Raw genomic sequence first — 27937 nt, 5'->3', positions numbered from 1 at the left:
TTCACTTCGAAAACACCTTCAAATCCTGGTAGGATATTCTATAAGTATCCTAAACCTAAGGTAAGTGTTATTATTGAATTATTTATCCAGAGTCTTATTTTTGTTGTTTCATTAAAGTGTTGATCATTTTTTCGTATTTTATTGGTTTGGACAGGCTAAAAATTGTGGTTTTTGGGAGTGGCAAGATAATTTTCTAGACAATGCTTTATTGGAAATAAGTGATTTGAAGGGTAAATTGGAAGTGGCTACGGTGAAGATGGACAATTTAAGAGAGTCGTTGAATGCGGTTAAGCTCGAAAGAGACAACTTGAAGAAAAAGGTGCGTAACTTGGAGGCTATAAATAACTCTCAAGTGACCAAATCAAGGGAATTGGAAGAGAAGATGTTGAAGTTGAAGATGTTGTTTATGATTTCATTGGCCGTATTAGTTGGATTTTTTTGTTGCTAATTTGGGATGAATTATGCTTGGTCTAGTAATAGAAGTGAAAGACTTGTTTGGTAGATGACGATGTTTAGGAGTAGAAGTGTTTGTTTAGGAGTTGAAGTCTTGGTATGTAAGCTAGTTTGTTGTCTGCTACGCCTAGAATTATGTTCGAATCTTTTTGGCTTGTGATTCCTATTTAGACATTATCAAACCTAGATTATCAAAGTTTTTTTGAGTTACTTCATTGTTTCAGTTTACTACCTTGCGGGGATTACGACTATTGCATGTAAAAATTAATCTGCCTTTCTATAAGTGTGCTGTCGCAGAGCTTTGTTAAATTATGGCACTTGTGAGTGTTGTTTCTATCTCAATAGTAGTTTACTAAGTGCCAGAGAGGTCATTTGTAATGTATTCTTTTAATAGTGTCAGAGCTTTAAATATCTGATATTTTGGTAATTCAAATTGGCTATACTATTTTTTCCATATTTTTATAGCGAATAATCTGATCAATGACATGTTGGATTTGTTGTTAATCATGTTAATAATCAGCTGGGGATTAGATTCCACTATCACATAAAAGGAACTTATGCTAACACACAGTTTCATACCCTGTAAAAGAGCAGCCATCAATGTAGCCAAGGTTGCCTCTAATGATACAACATCCTCCAGAGCTTGCCCGATCCCCTATACAACAGTCATCAATGTTAGTTTTAGCCAACCAAACTCAGGTTTATTCCATTTAACCAGGTGACTACTGGTTGTTTGTTTTGCCTTCTCCACTGCATTACCCATCAACTTCCAGGATAAAGGCAATTGGATTTTGGCAAATTGGATATTTAAAACAATGGCCATGTTTTTACAGACCTGCTGAACAATAACAGCATATAACTGTTGGGAGGCATTGTAATAGCACTGCATGGATACCATATTATCCTTACATAGCCATCAAGATATGAGTAATTGCCTCGTGTTTAAATATGTTTTGCAATCTGGCTCATACAAAACTTGTTTTGCAATCTGGCTTTACTGTGGACTTGTGAATTATGACAAAACACTACCTCAATGAGAAAAGAAGCTGATCAAAACACGGTTTCTGCACATTTCAACACAGTTTCTGCACATAACCAACACAGTTTCTGCACATTTCAACACAGTTTCTGCACATTTCAACACAGTTTTGCACATTTCAACACAGTTTCTGCACATTTCAACATAGTTTCTGCACATTTCAACATAGTTTCTGCACATAACCAACACAGTTTCTGCACATTTCACAACACAAAATAAGCTAATAGTTGTATGGATGCCACACTATAACCCCAAAAACTAATACACCCCAAGTCATAATGTGGCATCCATTTAGTTTGACTATTACATAATTAGCAAATTAAGAGTACTGTCTTAAGCAGTAAATACATCACCATAATTCACAAAAAACAATAACATTTCATAAAGCTAAATCAATTGTTAGGTCCCCTTCTTGGATTCAACTTCCCAATCCTCTCTTGAGCTTTAGCCTCCAACTGGCTGGTAGTAACTGCATCATTTCCTTGCCAAGTTAAGCTTGTTAATGAGACTGGAAGATTGGTTGCCTCACTAACACCATTGTGGTCACCTCTAAAGCTTATTGCCCTTCTACCTGTTGGTTCTTGTGCTTTCTGCCTCATTTGAAGTCTTGTGGAAAATTCAGAAATCACTATGGGCCTTAGAAAAGGGTCTTCATCATCTTCCTCAACTGAAGGATGCCCGTACTGCACTGGAGTAGGCATGAAGTCACAAGGCATGGGCTGACTGTCTTGGGTTGGTTGGGGGGCTGTTAAGTTGATTTCTTCTTCAACTTGGGAATTTTCATCTTCATTAACTAAGCCCCGAGTCTGCCTCTTTTTGCCCCTAGCAGGCTGCTTTTTCTTAGCTTGTTGCTTGCCTTTCTTTGGCTACAAAAAGGCAAAAAAAAAAAAAAATCATTAGAAAACAGTTAATTATACTAATATTATATACACAACAGTTAATAGATGTGTTAATTTACCTTGCCACAGCCCCTAACATTATGATTTGGCTCTCCACAGTTGCTACAAGTCATCACTCTACCTTTCCTTGAAAGCTTCCATTCACCTTGCCTCTTAAGGGCCTCATCTTTCCCTCTATCCCTCTTAATCCTAGGTCTGCTGGCAAGTTTGACCAAAGCTGGTGGTTCCATGGCCTGAGAAGGGTCAACATTCCAAAACTGTACGCCCCTAACTGGCTGCAACTTGTGTTTGTATGCTAGCTTGAATGCCTCTTTGCTATGATACCAATGTATCTCAGAAATAGGGTCAACTTTCTTGTGAATCATGGCCTTGATTGCATGTGGACATGGGATTCTAGTAAGGTCCCATGTCCTACAAGTACACCGCTTTTGCCTCAAATTCACCACATGTCTATCATGTCCTTCTGTTGCCTCATATCCATTGTCTTCATTGCCATTGACCTTGCACACTTGGGCTATTTTCAAATATTCATTATACAACTTCATTGTATTAGGACTGACCAAACTATACCACTTATTCACAAACTCATCATTTTCTCTCAACATATTCATCACCTTAATCCTTATGTCATCCAACATCCCAATGATGGGCTTATACCTTGCCTCAAGTATCCAAGAGTTGAATGACTCAGTAAAATTGTTGTCCACTCCTTGATTCTTACAGACTGTATCAAGATAAGCTCTACACCATGTTTCTGGAGGATACCTGCTGATTAAGTCCTTTGCAGCAGGTTCATCCAACTGCTTCATCTGTTCAAGTTGGTCTCCAAACTCCTCAGCATAGGAGGACCATGCACCCCACCACAGAAGCTTCTTCAACTCACCTTTACTCCACCTTTTGCACCAATTTGCCTCAATGTGCTTTACACAAAATCTCTGATGTGCTTCAGCAATACATTCTTTACTGCATCAAGCAGTCCCTACATATAAGAAACAAACAATGCTCAATATTTACACAGATTTAAAAATAAAACAGATTTAAAAAACAGATAAAAAAATAGATTTAAAAAAAAACAGATTTAAAAAACAGATTTAAAAAATAGATAAAAAAATAGATTTAAAAAAAATAGATTCAAAAAACAGATTTAAAAAATAGATAAAAAAACAGATTTAAAAAAAAACAGAATCAAAAAACAGATTTTAAAAAATCAGGTTTTAATAAAAAAACAGATTTAAAAAACAGATAAAAAACAGTGTAGTTTACCTTCTGCATATCTGATATGAAGGTTATTCCTTTGCCATTATGGAGTTCAAGTGAGTGTTGCAACTGCTGTAAGAACCAGCTCCAAGTCCTCTTGGTCTCTTTATCAACCACTGCCCATGCTGGAGGGTAAAATTGGTTCATACTGTCTTGACCAATAGCAACCAATACTTGACCCTTGGCTTTTCCTTTAAGGAATGTACCATCTAACCCAATAAATGGTCTTAACCCTTCCTTAAAACCCATTTTCAATGCCTTGAAACAAATATACATTCTTAGAAATTTCCTTTTACCTTGAGCTAGCGCCTCCTTGGACAAATTAATCACAACATCACGTCCTGGATTTGATTCTCTCAATTCATTTGCATAGGCCTCTAGTTTTTTGTAATTATCTGTAAAACAACCTTCCAGAGTTTCCAGGACCTCTCTTTTGGCTCTTTTACATTTTCCTTCACTTACATTTAAATCAAAAACTCTATGTAAGTCAGCCCTCATATCTTTTACCTTGTATTTTGGGTCATCTTGTAACTTTCCCTTGAAATATTGAGCTATGATACTAGAGTTGATCAGTGGGTTAGCATACACTACACCACAATCACTATGAGGAATTAAAGTCTTAACAGTCACCCCAACAGTAGTGTCATCATCAGATATGTGGCATATAAATGGGCATCCTACAGCATCACATGAATATCTCACCCTATGCATATCACTTTTTCAACAACCAACTCTTTCTTGTTTGCCAGTGCATAAAGTCTACAGAAATTCCTTGCTTCTGGTATGTCCTTGAAGGTCATACCCTTAACTAACTCCCTAAAATCATTCAAATTTTCAGTGATAGCCCTTCTCTTGTGGGTAGCAAGTCTCTCTAATTCCTCACTATCATATTCTGGACAATCAAATGCCATACCATTATCATCCTCAGTGTCACTACAATCTGTCCCAACTTCAGTAACAAAATTAGGTACTAAGAAAAGTGATTCATCATTTTGTAGAACATTTGGAACATGCACATCTGTCCCAACTTCATTAACAAAATTAGGCACTAAGAAAAATGATTCATCACTTTGTAGAATATTTGGAACATGCACAATTATTTCACATTCATCAGTAGCAAAGAAATGAATGACATGGTATTCTTCGGAGACAAATGATAATAATTTCCTAATACCTTCATCACCTTCTAATTCAAAGTACTTTCCAGATGGTCCAGCAACAATTAATTGTTGGACACCTACAAATCCTAACTGGAAAGTGTACTCATTTACAATGTCAATATAAGATAAGAGATCAGGATCATACTCTCTCCAATAGTGAACCCATTTCTTTTCATACAATACATGTGGTTCTCGAATCCAATCACCACCATGATGGAAGAATAAGTTGACTTTTATCATCTTAATAAGCTGCAATTAATTAGTAAGTAAAAGTTAATGTAAATGAGTAGACAAAATACCATTTAGCAAAACAGAAAAGTAAATAGTAAATTAGTTAAAATAAGGGACCACAAACTGAAACCAAGACACAATAGTATAAAAATGAAAAAAAGATTTCAACTACTTCGGGGACCACACATCTAAGATCTAACAATAGGGGACCCCTTCATAAATGTAAAACTAATTACCAAAATAGAAAAGCAAATACTAAATGAGTTAAAATAAGGGAAAACTAGCTAATATACTAAGAGACAACAAGACTACAAGACACCACACAACCAAACATATATCAAATGGAATTGTTTATCACACTAACCAGTATAAAATTCTGAAGAAAGTATAAAAACATGAAATTGTTTATCCCAAAACACACACTTGACATGGCATTGTTTATTGACTAAATTCCCCAACATTGACAGCATTTTGTTTTTCATAAATCAGCCCATAAACTAATAAACAACAGAACCAAACTAAGCAATATAAAATTCTACAGACCAAACCCTAAAGAATATTTTAAAAAAATAAAAATCCTAAAGCAGTACCACCTTTCATTATACCACCAACCCCACATTAATATCAGGACCAGACAAGAACCCTAAAACCACTAAAAACAAAACCCCAAAAGAAAACAATAATTATAACATGTGAGTCCACCACAGAGGTATAAAGTAACTATGGGAGTCCACCATTTTCACTAAAAAGCAAGTAAGACCAAACTTTATGTTTGTAATAACTGCCAGGACACCTTTCCAGAAAAAAGTAAAGCTAAAAAAAACATAGGGACTCTAACCCAACAGAGAAGAACTATGCTTATAAGATTCTATTGCACTTTCCGTATAACCCAACAAAAGGGAAACACATGGAAACACATCAAAGACAAAAAAATAACTAAGACAAAAAGGAATCTAACGAAAAAGTTGAAATCGGAATATATTAATCAACAAACAAACCAAGAAATGGACCCGAATTTAAAATGGGAAACAATAACAACAGCACTGTTGACACCCAATTTTATCCTGCCTCTCCTTCAAAATATCTATTTTTGGCAACTTAAGAAATAACTATTTATATTTTACTATAATTGTTAGATTTTACCGACGTTTCATTATTCCATTGTAGTCACTAGCTATTATTTTTGTTACTTATCCTTATCCTTATTATTATTATTATTACTATTATTTATATTATTATTATTATTATTGTTGTTGTTATCATTACCAGTATTATCATAATTCGCATTATTATCACTTCAGCATTTTTTACCAGCTTATGCACGCGCATCGCATTTATCTTCGCATAATTAAATAATAGCGTTTATTTACTATTGACTTTCAAAATATTATTGCATGGCTATTGCGACGTAATTCCTATTTTTATCTGAGCATTAATAAATACGTACTTTTATACTAGGTAATATTTTGGCACACGTTAGCATATAGTTAATTAAAATAGGTCTTTTATTTAAAATTAGAAGCCTAAATTATTTCTTTCATTCAGCCCATATTTTAATTCATCAGTCCAATCCTTATGAGGCCAATTCATTCAACCAGCCCACATATTATTCAGCCCACTACCAAAGCCTACTGACCCGAACCAACCCAGCCCACGACCCGCTAACCGACCCGGCCCAACTCCCTTATTTCACCCAACCTAACCCTAAGGAAAACAGATCCTCTCCCCCCCCCCCCCCTTCTCTCTCTTCCGCTCCTCCATATCCTCCCCTGCCCCTCTCCTCTCGATCCTTGTCTTCTTCCTTCTTTCTCTTCTGTCGATCTGAAATTGTTTTAATGGATTTCGTCCATTTTGTGAAAGTTGAAATCTTTTTCTATCAGCTCTTTTATTTTCGGGCATAAGGTTTTAATGGGTTTTGTCCATTTCCCTTTTTTTTTTTTTCTGATTTAGTGGGTTGGGATACCTACGAAAAATTTGAACGTCGTTGATCGAAAAACCCGCCCAAGATTTCAAATTCCATCCCCCAAACCCTAATCTAAACCCTATAAATAGTCGCTAGTTGAGTCGTTCAAGGACAAGTTTTGGAGCCGCCTGAAAATTGACAAGTTGGAAACCCCAAAAAATCCCCCCCTAAGAAATATTATTTGGCAGTCACGATTCTTTCTTGATATCGAAAAGATTCTCAGTTTTTTTTTTTTGTTTTCGTTTTGTCTCCGGAATTATTTCAAGTCCGAGTGTGTGCGAATTCGGGATTTGTGGTGTTACGAGTATAGATCCGAGAACCCCCGCACCTCAGATTCGCTGCACCCGAAGAAGGTAAATTTCCTTCCTTTAAGTTATTTTAGTATTTGTTTGAGCGTTTGAAACCGTTTATGCGATTTGCTTGCTTAGTTGTATTTTAGTTTTTTTTTGTAGTTATCTGGTTGAATTAAGCATGTTCAACCCTATTCTGGTGTAGTGTTTTGCATTTCTTGCCTGTTTTCCAGTTCTGTTGCTATCTTGACAGTTTCAATTAATTTTTTTTAGCTTTGTTTGCTACTTGTTTAAAGTTCAATATGGCTTGGTTGATTTGATTTCATAAGAATCTTAGTATTACGTAGTTTTGGTATGCGAATTGAGAAGTATGAATCATTTACAGCTTTTAGTATTCTTTCCATCTGTTCAAAAATGATTTAGCTTAAGAAGATACTCAGAGTATGGGCTGTTGGATAATGTGATTTAATCTTCGGATGCATATGTGTTTTAGTTTTACATTCCAGTTTTCAGTTTGAATCTATTCTCATCTTCAGTCTTCAGTGTCGCAAGGAGATTCTCTGTGGTTATGGTCCAAAATGGTTCAACGTTAGCTCTCCAAATCTTACTCTAGTTCAAATAATTCTGGGCGTATGCATTGCTTATTTGTTTTCAAGTAGTTACTAAATATCGAGTTCTAGTTTATTTCCCTATTGCTGTAATAGATTGATTCGGTGCTAAAATTAAGTTCTGTCCAGTTCCGTGACTGAGTTAAAATCAAGTTCATGCTTAGATTAGGATAAAATGTATGAGTTTTCCATGTCATATGTCTTCTATGTTTGTTTCTTTTCTCTAAATATGGTTGAACAACATTTTGGATTCGGCTTCGGTATCTTTAAATATATGTTGGGGCTCTGCTGAATTCTGAAAGTGTATTTGAGGTTCCCTATTGATAAAACATGCCAACTGTGTGCTATACGATCATTCCCTACTGAGTTGAATCTATTTAAGCTTACTAGTGAGCATTGTATGAATCATATGAGTATATATCCTTAGGACATATTCGTGTAAACCCGTATGAGTGGTGAAACTGCTGCGTCTGGTTAATATGTTAGAATGGGAATGCCAAATATGCATGTTCACTTGATTACCTATCTGAACCATGTTAAGATACCTGGGTACTGGTTATGTATGTAACTGTGCCTTGGGCTTGCTTTGGTATGTTTGTTGTGGTTTGGAATATATGAGATGCCCATGAATTTCCTTCCCTCTTTCTGCATTTTCGAATCTGCTCATGTGGGCTTGTCCCCTCCCTACCTGATTTTTGTGGTATGGTATACCTCAAAGTATACATGGTATATAAACCTTAGTGTGCACCCGATGTATACAAGGGTCGTATATTAGCGTATACCTTTCAGGTATACCAGGTATACTCAGAATATACACAATCTATTGATCTGTTTTGAATTTATATTCCACATGTTTAACCTTATTCATCGATTAGATACTAATTCTTTTCCTTTCATTTTTATGCATGACCTTCGCATACGAGTCCGAGGGACTCGTCTTCCGCATTCGGTGTTGGGCCAAGGCCCAACGAAGATATTATTCCTCCTCTGTCCAGTTCTGTCCGCAGCCAAGGGAATAGAAAAATGAAGTTCTGGGTCAAAACCCAATAAAAAAAACAGCAGCAGCAATCCTTAAAAATGGGCTGAGCCCATTTAGCTTATTACCCTTCTATTTTATTTTTTGTGCATTTAATTTGTATTGCATGACTAACTCTTTATTTTGTTTTATTTTCTTAATTTAGATGAACCTTAGATGAATTAGTAGGTTCAGTTTTAGTGATGGGTAGTTAGGAAGACTAACAATTAATTCTCCAAGTTTCATTCCCTTTTATTCTACGTTAAAATTATTTATAATACCTATAATGTTTATCTTTCTTAGAATAATTGATTTACAAAATAGCATAATTATATATTTAAGCTAAAGGGAATCATGATTTATACCTACTACCTTAAAATTTCAAAACGCCCTAATATGCAAATATTAATCCCAGTGCATTTCATGAACATTTTAGATTAATCCGATGATATATATATTTAGCCAAACATAGTTAAATAAAGTTAATAAGAAAGAGAAAGAATGTCCATCACCTTTTGCATTCTATTTATAAAATAGTTTAGATTAAGTAAGCATATCTAACCAATTGAATTTTAAAGCTACATTTACATTATTTTAAACCTTTTTGCATTCTATTTATAACAAGTCTAGATTTCCTACACCACTATACTCATATAATGTCATTTTATCCCAAGTTTAAATTGGCTAGGTTTTCTCTTAAAAAGCTTCTATTTATATGCAAATCATTATATTTTGCAAGTCTCATTTTTAAAATAACATTATTATTTAAAGCTTAGCAACATTTATAAGTTTTATCTAAAGCCTTCTTTCATACAAATTATTATATTTTCTATAAGTATTATTTTAAGGTAATATTACTATTTTCATTCAAAGTTTTAACAGCATTTATAAATCTCATTTTTAAAAGCGTTTCCTTTATGCAAATTACTATATTTTCTCTACAAGTTAGTTTAAATGGCATTATTATATTTCCTTTAAAACCTTAGTAATATGTACAAGATATTTTCTTAAAATTTAAGCACTATATTTAACCTTAATTAATTAACCTAAGTTTGGCTGGTAAACCGTAGTTAACGGATTCTAAAGGATGCCTAACCCCTTCCCTTTAGGATAATTAGAACCCTTACCTAGAATCACTAAATTAAGTAGACAATTAACGGAGGTTTGGTTTAACTTTGCCTTAGTTAATAAATTAGGTGTCCTAATTCACCATTAAATTAATTAGGTGGCGACTCCTTGTCACACCCCTTTTTAACCGGGTTGATTTATGGAGTATGACGTATTGGTGATTCCTGTTTATTTGTGTTAAGGAGTCGCCACCTAATTAATTTAACGGTGAATTAGGACACCTAGATATTAGCTAAGGTAAAGTTAAAACTAAACCTCCGTTAATAGTCTGCTTAACCAGCGTGATTCTAGGTAAGGGCTCTATATCATCCTAAAGGGAAGGGGTTAGGCATCCTTTAGAATCCGTTAACTTACGGTTATCCGACCAAACTTAGGTTAATTAATTTAGTTTAAATGCGAAAATAATATTTAAGGATATAATTTTGTAAATTATTACTAAGGTTTTAAAAGGATACAAATATAATAATTCTATTTAAAATAATGCTTATAGATATTACTAAAGTTTTAAATGAGAAATATTAGCTAGCATAAGACGAATAGAAAATATGATAATTTATATAGAAAGAAAATTTTAAATGCCGTTCAGCAAAGAAGGTTTGAAATGCTGAGTAATACTTAAAAATATGTTGATATAATTTTAAATACTAATACTATTTTAAAATAAAACTTGTAAAAGATAATTTACATATGAGAAGATTTCGCAAATTGGAACTTTGAATAAAATAGTGTGATATAAATATGACTATGTAGAAAACTCTAGACTATTCTTTAAATAGAAAGCAAAAGGACAGTGAGTTTTCTTTTAATTATTTTTTGTTGACTATGTTTAATTAAATGCATGATTGATTCGAACCTGGAGGGTTATCTATAAATTATACTTATAATTGCGTATTAGTGGCGTTTTGAAACGTTTTATGATAAAATGTGACTCCTTTTACGCAAAATATATATTCACGTCATTTTTTGCAAATTGATTATGTCAAATAAAAGCTTGGAGAGAAGAGAATAATTTATGAAATTAATTGTTAGTTCTCTCTTAAGTTAACTACCCATAACTAAGACTAATCCACTAAACTTGCTAAGGTTCACCTAAATTAAGAAAATAAAATAAAATATAAAGTTAGTCACATAATACAAGTTAAAGGCATAAAAATATATAAAAAGGCCAACTAATATCAAATGGGCCTGCCCGTTTTGGGCCACTGTGATCCACAGCTGCAGTTGGGCTCAGCCCATTTGTACACTTTTGCGCACTGTTCCTGCTTGTTGGGCCTTTGGCCCAGCATTTGTGTTTTCTATTTTTTTTTTTTTTTTTTGCTGTAGATTGGGCTGGGCAGAGAGTTGACTCGAGAGCTGAGTTGTGTTGGGCTTTTAGCCCAACCAAATGTGGAGGAAAACGAGTCCCTCGGACTCGTATACGATGATCATGCATAAAACAAAAAAAGGGATTAGTATTAAATCAAACAACTACGACTGAACATGTACAATGTAGATTTAAAGCAGTTCAGGGGATTATGTATATACTATGTATATTTTGGTGTATCCCAGGTGTATACATTTATAAAGATGCATAGGCTAAAGTATACCAGTTATGTACACGCATATATACAATCGATACAAGTACACTTAGCACATGAAGATGAATAGATGCCGATATATAGCACGCTCAAGGAAACCATATATAAGCAGGTTAAGGGTGTCGAATGTTTTGTTCAGATTATATAGGGGCAGCAGGCACATACCAAACATAACAGCCATTTTATCCATAAGTAATGCAGGCCTCTCAGGTGTAATATCTATTCTTTAAGGAACCAACCAGTAGGCAACTAATTCTCTTTAAAGTGTAGTGTTTGTCTTGTCAAAATATTAACAGAATAAACAACAAACAGCCATGATGTATGGTAAACTAGTTGAATCTTTCCAGATTATAAATGATTATGTTGAGATAGTAATTAAAACGCAGACAGAATCTTCAGATTCAGCAACCACAACAGTAGCAGTGAGGCAAAACCATGCAAGCGATAATCTAGTCCTAGCTGAGTGTCAACAATAGAGGGATTGGAGACTAGATGAGACTGATGTTTAAATAAAGAATTAGAGGAGAAGATAAACATACTGAAACAAACCAACATTATTATTATACTTAGGCCAATGAGCATATGAAAGGAATCTAAATAAAAAAATAGGAGCCCAGGATAGCATGGAAATTCATACAATGCAACAGACAATAGAAAAGAAGTAGGCACAACATTTCAGGTACCATGAGGGCTCAAATAGGCTAGTGAAGTCAAGGCATGGCATGGGGATACAAAACAGATACGAAAGCATTTAATGCATGTATGCAGTGAAGCAAAAGGAAGACATATATATTAACCAAGTACCCCAAATCATGATGAAAATGAGGTCATACCATGTGCAGAGGAGTAGATGCACAGAATTCTCAAGGTCAATAGTGATTAATCATGACTGATATTCAGGTGGATTATATCAGACAAACTTCAACATACACCTTTGACATGAACCCATTCAACCAAGTAATTAGTGCACAAGTTAAGTTGACTAGCTAGCCTATGTTTACAATTTTAAATTGACCTCATTTCTATCTTTTTCTCGCGGACAGAACTGAAACTGGAAAGAAAAGAGGTTTAACTGGGCATTAGGGAACAAAAGGAGAAAATACACTCAAGAAATATACATTCTCAGGAGAAACACTGATCAAGACAGATGACACATTAGAATGCAAGATAGGCTTTTATCATTGTCCAAGTACCAAACAGCAGCCTCAAAATAATACAAACAGGTGATTCAATGTCTCTTTTGACATGGTCAACAGGACACACAACTACTAATGACATGACTGAGTTAGCAAATAAGACACATATTGTTATCAAATTAAGTCAACATTGTATCAGATCAGCAAGTTGATTTCAAACTCCAATAATTTACTTTTAATTCAATAAGATAACTAGTGAAACTTACTCACATACTAAGTTATTAAGAATCAGATTTCAATTAGCAAAGCACCCAACATACTTAATCATAATTAAACATGGCCTGAGTAATCATAACTAAACAAAATGATGCACATTTGAGCAGGCTTAAGCAATTATCAATTCGGAAATTAACTAGTAAAGGCAACTAAATGCTCATTTATCACATTTAAGCCACTACTAATAGACAGAAACTTATCTTGGATAGACATTCAGCAGTAATTTTAACTAAACAACATAAGTGTGATCATACTGACTTAATTTAACTACCAAACGATTCCTAAATGCACCCTAATCCTACTCGCACTACTAATATTAACTAGCCAACTAAACCTTAGCAGGACAACAGGCAAAGATCAAACAGAACTAAAAATTAACTAAATAAAAGGTGTATTACCTTCTTCGGGTGCAGCGAAGTGGGTACGGGGCCTTCGATTCATGCTCGAACACTTCAAATTCGATGTCGCGAGACTCGAATTCGCGACAAACGCAGAGTAGAAAAAAAAATGTTTAAATATTTTTGATTCGATGTTTTCGGGATATTGTGACAGCTAAAAGAAATTACTTTGCAAAGGATTCCTTGAACCGAAAATCAGTTATTGAGGAAACTTTCAGAATCAAGGATTTCGTTCTTTTGGGGGTTTTCTCGATTTTAAGGTTTCAATCCTTGGGGGGTTTCCTGAATCCAAAAATCCTCCCCTTTTCCATTCCACTCCCCCACTATTTATAGGGTCCTTATGGTTTTTGTATTGAAGAAGGAAAGAGAGGAGCGGGGTGACAGAGGCGTGAGGGTGACAGAGGAGCGTGGGGGTGTGATGTGGTGGGGGACAAGGTGAGTGGAAATGGCAGCGGTATGGGAGAGGCGTGGGGTAGTGGAGGTGTCAGACGCGTGGGGTGGAGGAGCGTGGTGTAGTGGAGGTGTCAGAGGTATGGGTGCGAACAGTGAAGTGGGGTGACAGATGTGGTGGAGTTGGAGAAAGAAATAGCGGTATGGGTGTAGTGGGGTGTGATGGTGTAGATGGCGGTGATGGAAGAGGGAAAAGGAGGGGCGGCGCTAGGGTTTTTTGGGGGGAAGAGGAAGAGAGGCGGAAGGAAGAAGAGGAAACGAAGAGGCGGAAGAAGATGAGAAGTTAGGGGAAACCCTTATTTTGTGCGAAATGGGTCAGACCCAGTCCATAAATGGACTGGGTTAATTCTTTTTAGACCGGGTATTAAGAGAATAGACTAATAAATTAAAACACGAATTATTCTAAAAATTGAGATAAGAGGTGTGGACTAGTCCAAAAATATTAGAGATTAATCGGACTTTGATTTGGGGTCCGGTAAGTCAAATCACGAACTGAGTGCAAGAAATAGTTCGGCTTATAAATTTGAATAAGAGACCTATTTAAATAACTTGTGTTAAAATATTGATCGACATGAAATGCGCAAACATTAATGCTCAGATAAAAAATGGCGTTGTAATAGCCGTGTAATAATATTCCGAAAATCCACAGTAAGATAAATACTATTATTTAATTATACAAAGATAAATGCGATGCGTGCGCGTAAGCTGGTAAAATGCCGAAATGATAAAAAATTATGAATTTATAATAATAGTAATAAATAATAATGATAATAATAATAATACTAATAATAATAATAAAATGCGGTAATAGTAATAAGAATAATTAATAGAATAATGCAATAGCGGTATTGATAAGAGGCTAATAATTATAGTAAACATAATATATATATTTTTATTTTTTCCAAAAATATTAGAAGCGCAAAATAGGTATTTCGGAGGAGAGGCGGGACAAAATTGGGTGTCAACAACTTGTCCCTCTTTGCCCGGTAATGATGAAAAGAGTTGTCGGGCAAAGACGTTGACTCGATAGCCTATTTTGTCCCGGCTAAAGGAAGCTTGAGAAAGTTATGACCGAACTCCGGTCTCTGAGTTGCCTACATATCTCGGGCTGTACGAGAATCAGGTCGAGTGTAGTTCTGGGACAATTACGACACTTGAACCCCAATTGGCGCGAAACTTGCAAAATATTGTCTCAGTGCTGAATTATGATAACACTGGGTATTGTGATAGAAACTTGAGAATTCTGAAAATTGAATTGTTGGAACGCAAGAGAATACTTGTAATTAGAGACGAGTGTTCGAGGTAGATCTTTGACCCGTGTCGGGAAGTCTGATTATCCTTCCCGACAACTTGCCCCAGTTCGCTGCCGAAGAAATAGTTCCACGATTTGATGTGTGATGCCAACTTTGATATTGTCAAAAGCCATCAGCTAAAACCAAGTGTTAGCAATAAAGAAATATATGTAAATAAGGCAGGGTTGGAGAAGTTACACTTGCAGCCCCTGTTTCGAAAGTTGAATCCATATTCGGAGGTGGGTGCCTGAATGAAATGTAAGATATCCGCATTCGGAGGTGGATGCTTGAACTGAAATATAAGATACCCGCATTCGGAGGTGGGTGCCTGAACTTGAAATATAAGATACCCGCATTCGGAGGTGGGCGCCTGAACTTGAAATATAAGATACCCGCATTCGGAGGTGGGTGCCTGAACTTGAAATATAAGATACCCGCATTCGGAGGTGGGTGCCTGAACTTGAAATATAAGATAACCGCATTCGGAGGTGGCGCCTGAACTGAAATATAAGATACCCGCATTCGGAGGTGGGTGCCTGAACTTGAATATAAAATACCCGCATTCGGAGGTGGGCGCCTGAACTGAAATATAAAATACCCGCATTCGGAGGTGGGTGCCTGAACTAAAATATAAGATACCCGCATTCGGAGGTGGGTGCCTGATTTGAACATTGAAATACCCGCATTCTAAGGTGGGTGCCTGAATTGAACATTGGAATACCCGCATTCTAAGGTGGGTGCCTGAATTGAACATTGAAATACCCGCATTCTAAGGTGGGTGCCTGGATTGAAATTGACATACCCGCATTCTAAGGTGGGTGCCTTGATTGAAATTGACATACCCGCATTCTAAGGTGGGCGCCTAGATTGAAATTGACATACCCGCATTCTAAGGTGGGCGCCTAATTTGAACATTGAAATACCCGCATTCTAAGGTGGGTGCCTGAATTGAACATTGAAATACCCGCATTCTAAGGTGGGTGCCTGAATTGAAAATTGACATACCCGCATTCTAAGGTGGGTGCCTAAATTAAATTTTGAAATACCCGCATTCTAAGGTGGGTGCCTAAATTAAAAATCGAAATACCCGCATTCTAAGGTGGGCGCCTAAATTAAAAATCGAAATACCCGCATTCTAAGGTGGGCGCCTATATTGAAAATTGACATACCCGCATTCTAAGGTGGGCGCCTAATCATGTCCACTTCCTATGGTGCAAAAATGTAAATCCATGCCCATTTTTCACGGTACAAAATATAAATCCACGTCGACTTTCACGCCTGTATTATACGGTGCAAAACAAACCTATATCTACTTTCACATCCGTATTATACGGCGCAAAAATAAATCCACTTTACTTTCGAAAACGTAAATCTTTATCCACTTTCTACAATTGTAGGTATATTTTCCGTAATATAATTCTATTTTCACTTCCATGCTCGCATCCACAATGTAAATGTAAATCCACGTCCACTTTAGAAATAGTATTGTAAAAAGATATCCACATCTTAATCCCTGTCCCGTTGTGACGGAAATTAAATCTATAATTAACCCCACAATTTGATATACGATGCAATATTTAGATCTTGCTATCTTATTAAAATACCTCATTTTAAAAGAATTTGATAATGATTTGAATATGTATGAAATGATGTCGAAATTGAGGAATTGTAACCGATAACAGGTGATCAAGGTCAGTGTCCATGATTATATGTATTCGATCCATCGATGAATGTCACGAGCTAAAACAATTGTTAGTGATAAGAATAAATAGTTGGGTCTGAAAGAATTATACTTACAGCCCTTGGTTGAGAAGATGAACTTGTGTCCACTGTTGCAATTGAAATTTCGTGATGAGTGGAACGACGCCCACCGTTCGGCATAAGCTACCTTTGCATCCACGCTGAAGAGTGTTTGCATTTTGAATAAAGTTAACTTTTTGATCACGCCCATAATTTAATACATGCACCGTGTTCATGTTAATTGGACCTGTCTCAACAAAGAAAAATTGTGAGTTTAAAAGAAAATTGGTTGACTTGTGCATGTCGGGGAACTTGGCCCTTGAATTGACCTTTGTCTCGGTCGCGTCCACGTTCTTCGATGTCTCACCACATATCTTGCTTTGCCGGGGAGTTTCAGTTATAAAAAAAAATGTATTTTGAAAATAAAAGTAATGAGATTTGGATGACTTTGAAAGGAAATACTTAGTGGCTCTAATATGTAACATGACTAAGAAGACTCGATTTTTGAATTTATTCACATTTTAGAAATATGGATGGACTTTTGTTTAAGACCACTTTTATGCTACTTCTAAAAATTTATCACAGTTTCAGTCTTAGAGATGCTTGATTCTGGACAATTGAAAAATAAGAACTTATAATGAAAGTTTTCGAAAGTGATTTGACCGACTTCGAAATTTGTCCCAGTTTCAAGTCCTGGAAACGCTTGGTTCTAAACGATCGAAAAGTGAGAAAATTGTAATGAAAATTTTGAAAGTGATTTGACCGATTTCAAAAATTTGTCTCAGTTTCAAGATACTAAGACACATGAATTTAAGCGGTGGGGAAGACCAAGTTTTGTATAAAAATCCTTATATATTTTATAGGAACCAAAATGTTTGAACAAACTGAAGATAAAAATTTTAAGATAGAAGGGCCGAACCCGCCTCGGGTTGCCTACGTATCCCAAAGGAATCAGGCCAGACGTAGTTCGTGATGAACATAAAGATTTTTGAGTTTGTTTTGTTTTTTAATAAAGGGGGGGCCGAACCCGATATGGGTTGCCTACGTATCCAAAAGGAAATCAGGCCACACGTAGTTCCACCCATACAACAAAACACTGAAATATTTTGAAAAAGTGGCCGAACCCGATGTGGGCTGCCTACGTATCCAACAGGAAGTCAGGCCAAACGTAGTTCGTTACAAACAAAATGACAGAAATCTTAATTTAAAAAGGCCGTAACAAAACATAGAGGCAACATGACAAAAGGAACTAAATGTTCTAGTTGATGCCTCCGGCCTACTACAAAAGGAAATTTAAACTTAAAATACTGAAACTCCCGGCGAACCGGGGCTAAGATAGAAGTTCAATTTTGCAACTCAGGTCCTGGCTCAGCAGCCTATAAAGTCAATATTTCAGCAAAGTCTTTGATTATCATAGCATGATCATCTTCATCTTCCACGAACAGGTTCTTGACTCCCTCCACGATATCATCATAGGCAACTTCAACAATCAGATCTGAAGGTTTTGAGAAAGTTTGATCAATGGTAGGAATAGGTTTTGGCAATGCAAACTCCTTCCTTTTATTCTTTCGTGCTTTCTTCACTTCTTCCTCAGTTGGCTCATATCCCAAACCGAATGTAAACTGTTGCGTAGGGAGAACGACTGGCTCAACTCGCCCATTTAGTGTTTTCCCTAGCCCAAATCCAGGTTGGTACCCATTTCTCACCATTTCTTTTGCAACCATAATTGCGGCGCATGATCTTTTGAACTCTTGAGTTTGACATACTTCACTCTCGTTAGTGACATTCACAACCTCCCAAGCGTGGTAAGCTGCTCCGTCGAAACCTCCTTCTGCCTCGATGAATGGAGTGGATTGCTCTATATAGAAAGACGTGTCTCCTTCTCCATGTATACATATTTGTTGTTGATCCCACTCGAATTTGACAGTTTGGTGCAAAGTAGATGGTACAGCCCCAGCCAGATGAATCCACGGCCTACCTAACAGCATATTGTATGACGTGGAAATATCAAGTACTTGAAAGTCCATAATGAATTCAACAGGGCCAATCAACACTTTCAACTCTATTTCCCCAATAGGACGCCTTGGAGCCCCATCAAATGCTCGAATATTCATATCACTGGTCTTGAGCTCGCTAACATTATATCCGATCTTCTTCAGACTTGTTAATGGACAGATGTTGAGTCCAGAACCCCCATCAACTAATACCTTAGCCACAAACATGTTACGACACTTGACAGTTATATGGAGTGCTTTGTTATGCATGCATCCTTCCGGCGGCAATTCTTCATTATCGAAGCTGATTCGATGACTGTCAAGCACGCGCTCAATCATCCCAGCTAACGCCTCACTAGTTGTTTCGCTTGGAACATATGCTTCATTCAAAATCCTCAACAGTGCATTCCTGTGCATATCTGAACTCAAAAGCAAAGAGAGAATAGGAATTTGAGCATTGGTCTTTTTCAACTGATCCACAACTGAGTACTCACTAGCCTTGATCTTCCTCAAAAATTCTTCTGCTTCGGTTTCAGTCACGACCCTTTTGGGAGGTACATTGGCTTCCTTAACTTGCCCCAATCTAACTAGCTCTTCTGGAGAATAGCATCTTCCAGACCTTGTCATTCCTGATGTCTTAACCTTGTCAGTGATCGTGTCCTTTCCTCGACATTCCATCACAGTTTGTTGATAATTCCAGGGTACGGCTTTTGTATCGAGCACTGGTAACTGATTTGGTGCTTGAACTACTTCCACAGGCGTTGATGAAGCTCCTAATATCTCGACAGGCACACAACCCCTTATCACTACAGCCGGAGAAGCAACGGCTACAAAATCATGATCCTCCACACGATCCACAGGCACTATAAATTCGGCTGGGTCGTCAACATTTTCATCTATTCCAATCATATTTATCGTGGCCCCATCATGGGTCGGGAGTGGATTGTTAACCACATTTGGTGTTGGTGGTTTGACCGTGATCTGTTTTGCTTCAATAAGATCCTCAACCTTATGCTTCAATGCGTAACAACGATCAGTGGAATGGCCTTTTACCCCCGAATGATATGCACATGTTTTAGTGGGATCAAAGCTTCTGGGTAATGGATCTGGAATTCTACCTTCCACGGGATATACTAAGCCTGAAGCTTGCAGTCTTTCGAAAACAACGCTCAGTGGTTCTCCCAATGGTGTGAAATTGCGAAACGGTTTATTTGGGCGAGGTGCGGATGCATTGTTTGGATGATGAGGTTGTGATGGTGGAGCTGGATATGTTGGTGGTCGTGGAGCTCGATATGCTGGTTGTGTGTTGTAAACAGGGTAGGATATTTGTGGTGATTGAGGTTGGTAAGATGACAAAGCTTGGTCGTAGGGATGTGGAGAATATTGGAAATATTGTGAGTGGTGAGCGTTAGGCTGGTATCGCGGTGGTCGTTGATGGCGGTATGATGTGTTTCCCAAGGCCATCACCGATGCTGCTTCTTTCTCTTTTTTCTTTCCATTTCCGAGAGTACCAGTTTGTATAGCCCTACTGGTAGACTGCAAAGCTGCTAGACTTGTTATTCTCCCTGTCTTAATGCCATCTTCGATCATGTCCCCAGCTTTGATCACTTCTGCAAAAGTTTTTCCACTCATTGTCACCAAACGTTCATAGTATTCCGGTTCTAGTGCTTGAATGAAGAAAGTAACCATTTCTGTCTCCTCCATGGGTGGGTGTACCCTAGATGCTTCTTCCCTCCACCGTATAGCATATTCTCGAAATGATTCGGTGAACTTCTTCTTCAACTTTGTAATTGAGATTCTGTCAGGAGCGATCTCAACATGAAACTTGTAGTGATCCACAAAAGCATTTGCCAAATCATCCCAAGTACGCCATTTGGTTGTATCTTGCTTAGAATACCACTCCAAGGCTTTTCCACTCAAACTCTGATTGAATAGTTTGACTCTTATCCCTTCATTCTTCCCCACACCAATCAACTTTTCACAATAGACCTTCAAATGGAAGAAAGGGTTCCCCGACCCATCAAACTTCTCAAATTTTGGAATCTTGTAACCTGGTGGCAATTCTACCTCAGGAAATGCACATAATTCTTCATATCTCACGCTTTGGTTACTACCAAGTCCACGCAAACTTCTCATGGCATCTTCCAAACTTTTGAGCTTTCTATTTATCATTTCATCATTAACTGACCGTGCCTCATTTTCAACTTCGACATAATGATCAACATCTGTGCGACATTGTCCTTGAATCTGTGTCATGGGTGGAGCTGTGGTATAAGTATACACCGGCGGAACTTGATGTGTGTCATGTGCTGGCGGTATGAATTGAGCTTTTGAAGAGGTGGTTGTAAATAAAAAGGGAGCATTTTGAGTGAGGTGTTCGGAACGAACTGGCTGAGAAGTGGTGAAATAATTTGCTTGGTTAAATTCGTCCAAATTTGGGAATGGATGTGGCACAGGCAAAGTTTGACGAACTCCCTGGGACGGAGTCATATGTGGCGGTGTTTGAGAAAATGACCGGTTATGAAGTACCATATGACTTAGTTCGGCAACTCGTCGCTCCAGACGAGCAATGGTCTCCAAATGTGTTTCTGGTTCATTAGAGGATGTGGGATCACTCGTGATTGGTAAACTAAGAGATGGCTCAGATGAAGTGGTTGCATTGATCAAACTTTGCTCCATTTTAGAACGAGTCCTTTTAGTTAACCAGGTGATTAGTGATGAGTCAGAATCTGATTTCTTGGCTTTAGACCGTGTGAAATATGGATGCTCCGCCAGTTCCCTTTTAGCACAAGTCAACCTTCTTCGTTTTGAAAATAGGTTTAAAAAGAAAAAAGATAAAAACAAGAAAAAGAAAAGGAAAATGAGTCAGTATACGGTAAGGATAATATTATTGCATATAAACACATTATTGCACATAATACATCGCGTTTTATAATGCAAGGGACCTCTTTATGCCAGAGGTAGGCCTAACGAACATTGAAGGACAAACATGTCTTTTATGTATCATTCCATAACTCTTCTTACAACTAATTTACAATAAAATAAAATTTATTACATGCCAATAAATAATACATCTCAAAGTTAAACTAAGATATCTAATACTTCAACTCCACTAATTTCTTTTGGTTGTCTTCAACCTCCAGCATTAATTTAGATGCTCCACGTCAACCTGCAACAAAAGGTCAGTTTTTCTTGAAATACTTATCTATAGAGTACTAGGTCTACATATTCCACATATTTGTCCTTCAAATAATGCACATAGATAGTGAGTAGTGTCACTTAGAGTCATAGACTCTTTTGGACATTTGGTAAGGTTGACTAATGAACTTAATACACCAAGGGTATTAAGCCTCCTAGGTTTAGAATGATGCATGTCCTTACAAGGTTTTGGCTTCGCTCTACCCTAAGTAGACTAAGAATGGGTTTACTAGACGCAAAGTTCCCAAGCGGACTGCTCGAGTGAGAAGGCTACGCGGTCCCCGTTATTCGGGCACCCCCGCGCATGCGCCAACTCCCTTAAAATTTGGATTCTACGAAGAAATTTGCGGGTGCGCTAAGCACACCTCGCGTGTACGTGTGATAGTGTGAATTTTCCAAAAGTGGAGGAAATATGAACGGAATGCCAGTTTAAGGAAAGCAGTAATAACATATTACACAGAAAATACATATAAGGAATAAAAATACTTAAAAGCATATAAAGCAACAATATAGACAAAATAAAGCAAAATAAACAAAGCATCCAACAAATGATTTATTAACCTAAGTTGTTATGGTTAAGAGCCTAAAATCCCCAGCGGAGTCGCCAAGCTGTCACACCCCTTTTTAACCGGGTTGATTTATGGAGTATGACGTATTGGTGATTCCTGTTTATTTGTGTTAAGGAGTCGCCACCTAATTAATTTAACGGTGAATTAGGACACCTAGATATTAGCTAAGGTAAAGTTAAAACTAAACCTCCGTTAATAGTCTGCTTAACCAGCGTGATTCTAGGTAAGGGCTCTATATCATCCTAAAGGGAAGGGGTTAGGCATCCTTTAGAATCCGTTAACTTACGGTTATCCGACCAAACTTAGGTTAATTAATTTAGTTTAAATGCGAAAATAATATTTAAGGATATAATTTTGTAAATTATTACTAAGGTTTTAAAAGGATACAAATATAATAATTCTATTTAAAATAATGCTTATAGATATTACTAAAGTTTTAAATGAGAAATATTAGCTAGCATAAGACGAATAGAAAATATGATAATTTATATAGAAAGAAAATTTTAAATGCCGTTCAGCAAAGAAGGTTTGAAATGCTGAGTAATACTTAAAAATATGTTGATATAATTTTAAATACTAATACTATTTTAAAATAAAACTTGTAAAAGATAATTTACATATGAGAAGATTTCGCAAATTGAAACTTTGAATAAAATAGTGTGATATAAATATGACTATGTAGAAAACTCTAGACTATTCTTTAAATAGAAAGCAAAAGGACAGTGAGTTTTCTTTTAATTATTTTTTGTTGACTATGTTTAATTAAATGCATGATTGATTCGAACCTGGAGGGTTATCTATAAATTATACTTATAATTGCGTATTAGTGGCGTTTTGAAACGTTTTATGATAAAATGTGACTCCTTTTACGCAAAATATATATTCACGTCATTTTTTGCAAATTGATTATGTCAAATAAAAGCTTGGAGAGAAGAGAATAATTTATGAAATTAATTGTTAGTTCTCTCTTAAGTTAACTACCCATAACTAAGACTAATCCACTAAACTTGCTAAGGTTCACCTAAATTAAGAAAATAAAATAAAATATAAAGTTAGTCACATAATACAAGTTAAAGGCATAAAAATATATAAAAAGGCCAACTAATATCAAATGGGCCTGCCCGTTTTGGGCCACTGTGATCCACAGCTGCAGTTGGGCTCAGCCCATTTGTACACTTTTGCGCACTGTTCCTGCTTGTTGGGCCTTTGGCCCAGCATTTGTGTTTTCTATTTTTTTTTTTTTTTTTTTGCTGTAGATTGGGCTGGGCAGAGAGTTGACTCGAGAGCTGAGTTGTGTTGGGCTTTTAGCCCAACCAAATGTGGAGGAAAACGAGTCCCTCGGACTCGTATACGATGATCATGCATAAAACAAAAAAAGGGATTAGTATTAAATCAAACAACTACGACTGAACATGTACAATGTAGATTTAAAGCAGTTCAGGGGATTATGTATATACTATGTATATTTTGGTGTATCCCAGGTGTATACATTTATAAAGATGCATAGGCTAAAGTATACCAGTTATGTACACGCATATATACAATCGATACAAGTACACTTAGCACATGAAGATGAATAGATGCCGATATATAGCACGCTCAAGGAAACCATATATAAGCAGGTTAAGGGTGTCGAATGTTTTGTTCAGATTATATAGGGGCAGCAGGCACATACCAAACATAACAGCCATTTTATCCATAAGTAATGCAGGCCTCTCAGGTGTAATATCTATTCTTTAAGGAACCAACCAGTAGGCAACTAATTCTCTTTAAAGTGTAGTGTTTGTCTTGTCAAAATATTAACAGAATAAACAACAAACAGCCATGATGTATGGTAAACTAGTTGAATCTTTCCAGATTATAAATGATTATGTTGAGATAGTAATTAAAACGCAGACAGAATCTTCAGATTCAGCAACCACAACAGTAGCAGTGAGGCAAAACCATGCAAGCGATAATCTAGTCCTAGCTGAGTGTCAACAATAGAGGGATTGGAGACTAGATGAGACTGATGTTTAAATAAAGAATTAGAGGAGAAGATAAACATACTGAAACAAACCAACATTATTATTATACTTAGGCCAATGAGCATATGAAAGGAATCTAAATAAAAAAATAGGAGCCCAGGATAGCATGGAAATTCATACAATGCAACAGACAATAGAAAAGAAGTAGGCACAACATTTCAGGTACCATGAGGGCTCAAATAGGCTAGTGAAGTCAAGGCATGGCATGGGGATACAAAACAGATACGAAAGCATTTAATGCATGTATGCAGTGAAGCAAAAGGAAGACATATATATTAACCAAGTACCCCAAATCATGATGAAAATGAGGTCATACCATGTGCAGAGGAGTAGATGCACAGAATTCTCAAGGTCAATAGTGATTAATCATGACTGATATTCAGGTGGATTATATCAGACAAACTTCAACATACACCTTTGACATGAACCCATTCAACCAAGTAATTAGTGCACAAGTTAAGTTGACTAGCTAGCCTATGTTTACAATTTTAAATTGACCTCATTTCTATCTTTTTCTCGCGGACAGAACTGAAACTGGAAAGAAAAGAGGTTTAACTGGGCATTAGGGAACAAAAGGAGAAAATACACTCAAGAAATATACATTCTCAGGAGAAACACTGATCAAGACAGATGACACATTAGAATGCAAGATAGGCTTTTATCATTGTCCAAGTACCAAACAGCAGCCTCAAAATAATACAAACAGGTGATTCAATGTCTCTTTTGACATGGTCAACAGGACACACAACTACTAATGACATGACTGAGTTAGCAAATAAGACACATATTGTTATCAAATTAAGTCAACATTGTATCAGATCAGCAAGTTGATTTCAAACTCCAATAATTTACTTTTAATTCAATAAGATAACTAGTGAAACTTACTCACATACTAAGTTATTAAGAATCAGATTTCAATTAGCAAAGCACCCAACATACTTAATCATAATTAAACATGGCCTGAGTAATCATAACTAAACAAAATGATGCACATTTGAGCAGGCTTAAGCAATTATCAATTCGGAAATTAACTAGTAAAGGCAACTAAATGCTCATTTATCACATTTAAGCCACTACTAATAGACAAAAACTTATCTTGGATAGACATTCAGCAGTAATTTTAACTAAACAACATAAGTGTGATCATACTGACTTAATTTAACTACCAAACGATTCCTAAATGCACCCTAATCCTACTCGCACTACTAATATTAACTAGCCAACTAAACCTTAGCAGGACAACAGGCAAAGATCAAACAGAACTAAAAAATTAACTAAATAAAAGGTGTATTACCTTCTTCGGGTGCAGCGAAGTGGGTACGGGGCCTTCGATTCATGCTCGAACACTTCAAATTCGATGTCGCGAGACTCGAATTCGCGACAAACGCAGAGTAGAAAAAAAATGTTTAAATATTTTTGATTCGATGTTTTCGGGATATTGTGACAGCTAAAAGAAATTACTTTGCAAAGGATTCCTTGAACCGAAAATCAGTTATTGAGGAAACTTTCAGAATCAAGGATTTCGTTCTTTTGGGGGTTTTCTCGATTTTAAGGTTTCAATCCTTGGGGGGTTTCCTGAATCCAAAAATCCTCCCCTTTTCCATTCCACTCCCCCACTATTTATAGGGTCCTTATGGTTTTTGTATTGAAGAAGGAAAGAGAGGAGCGGGGTGACAGAGGCGTGAGGGTGACAGAGGAGCGTGGGGGTGTGATGTGGTGGGGGACAAGGTGAGTGGAAATGGCAGCGGTATGGGAGAGGCGTGGGGTAGTGGAGGTGTCAGACGCGTGGGGTGGAGGAGCGTGGTGTAGTGGAGGTGTCAGAGGTATGGGTGCGAACAGTGAAGTGGGGTGACAGATGTGGTGGAGTTGGAGAAAGAAATAGCGGTATGGGTGTAGTGGGGTGTGATGGTGTAGATGGCGGTGATGGAAGAGGGAAAAGGAGGGGCGGCGCTAGGGTTTTTTGGGGGGAAGAGGAAGAGAGGCGGAAGGAAGAAGAGGAAACGAAGAGGCGGAAGAAGATGAGAAGTTAGGGGAAACCCTTATTTTGTGCGAAATGGGTCAGACCCAGTCCATAAATGAACTGGGTTAATTCTTTTTAGACCGGGTATTAAGAGAATAGGCTAATAAATTAAAACACGAATTATTCTAAAAATTGAGATAAGAGGTGTGGACTAGTCCAAAAATATTAGAGATTAATCGGACTTTGATTTGGGGTCCGGTAAGTCAAATCACGAACTGAGTGCAAGAAATAGTTCGGCTTCTAAATTTGAATAAGAGACCTATTTAAATAACTTGTGTTAAAATATTGATCGACATGAAATGCGCAAACATTAATGCTCAGATAAAAAATGGCGTTGTAATAGCCGTGTAATAATATTCCGAAAATCCACAGTAAGATAAATACTATTATTTAATTATACAAAGATAAATGCGATGCGTGCGCGTAAGCTGGTAAAATGCCGAAATGATAAAAAATTATGAATTTATAATAATAGTAATAAATAATAATGATAATAATAATAATACTAATAATAATAATAAAATGCGGTAATAGTAATAAGAATAATTAATAGAATAATGCAATAGCGGTATTGATAAGAGGCTAATAATTATAGTAAACATAATATATATATTTTTATTTTTTCCAAAAATATTAGAAGCGCAAAATAGGTATTTCGGAGGAGAGGCGGGACAAAATTGGGTGTCAACACTCCTTAAAATAAACAAATAGAAATCTCCAATATGTTGTACTCTAATTTAACCCGTGTAAAATGGGGTATAACAAGCACCAGTTGAACACATATATGTACAATCACTACCTTCTTGAGCCTTTAAATGGACTGAATTCGGAACATGAAAAACCTAGGGTTTCCAATAGAGAAGTCAGCTATGGAGGTTGAAGATGATAGAGGTCTGCGTTTTTTTTAGAGAGAGAGAGAGAGCAACGTTAGATCTGTTAGGTTTAGGTTTATTTGGGTATGATATGTTATTGACGGGTCGGATACTAAATGGATTGGGTCGGATCCGTATGATAAAAAATAAGAGGGGAAATAAGTTGGCTACTGAGAGACCGACACGTGGCACGCCGTTATACTCAAGGGTATATTTGGCCCAAAGTATAACGGTAAGGGTATAATTGGCCCTAAAATATAACGAAGGGCATGAATGAACTATTTTTCAAAGTTCAGGGGTAATTTTGGCCCTTTTCCGTTATATATATATATATATATCAATGTC

At 36.6% G+C, this 27937-nt stretch overlaps 1 protein-coding gene across 4 annotated transcripts; it reads right to left on the bottom strand.

Moving 5' to 3' along the window:
• Window positions 1-1725: 1725 nt before the first annotated feature.
• LOC132619282 (uncharacterized) lies at window positions 1726-27643 on the bottom strand. 4 transcript variants are annotated; one of them, XM_060334231.1, is made up of 3 exons: window positions 27520-27643; window positions 4987-5057; window positions 1726-3370 (listed from the first exon to the last, which is right to left on the bottom strand). In XM_060334231.1, the coding sequence occupies exon 3, from the start codon at window positions 3198-3200 to the stop codon at window positions 2442-2444; it is 759 nt and encodes a 252-aa protein (XP_060190214.1). In that variant the 5' UTR covers window positions 3201-3370; window positions 4987-5057; window positions 27520-27643; the 3' UTR covers window positions 1726-2441. The 4 variants fall into 4 exon arrangements, with proteins under 4 accessions (XP_060190214.1, XP_060190213.1, XP_060190215.1 ...); XM_060334230.1 differs by having other exon boundaries at window positions 4992-5057; XM_060334232.1 differs by lacking the exon at window positions 4987-5057 and having other exon boundaries at window positions 27520-27642.
• Window positions 27644-27937: the final 294 nt, after the last annotated feature.

The sequence above is a fragment of the Lycium barbarum genome, chromosome 11, assembly GCF_019175385.1.
Source record: "Lycium barbarum isolate Lr01 chromosome 11, ASM1917538v2, whole genome shotgun sequence".
NCBI lineage: Eukaryota > Viridiplantae > Streptophyta > Magnoliopsida > Solanales > Solanaceae > Lycium > Lycium barbarum.
This window is presented reverse-complemented; position numbering and strand designations above follow the sequence as displayed.

What these genes read in the sequence shown, in the direction of transcription:
- LOC132619282 (XM_060334229.1), bottom strand. Translation starts at nt 4,359, where the DNA reads ATGCATAGGGTGAGATATTCATGTGATGCTGTAGGATGCCCATTTATA. An exon ending in TCATATCAGATATGCAGAAG is followed by an intron (nt 3,371 to 3,654) that starts GTAAACTACACT and finishes TCTTATATGTAG; the next exon opens with GGACTGCTTGATGCAGTAAA.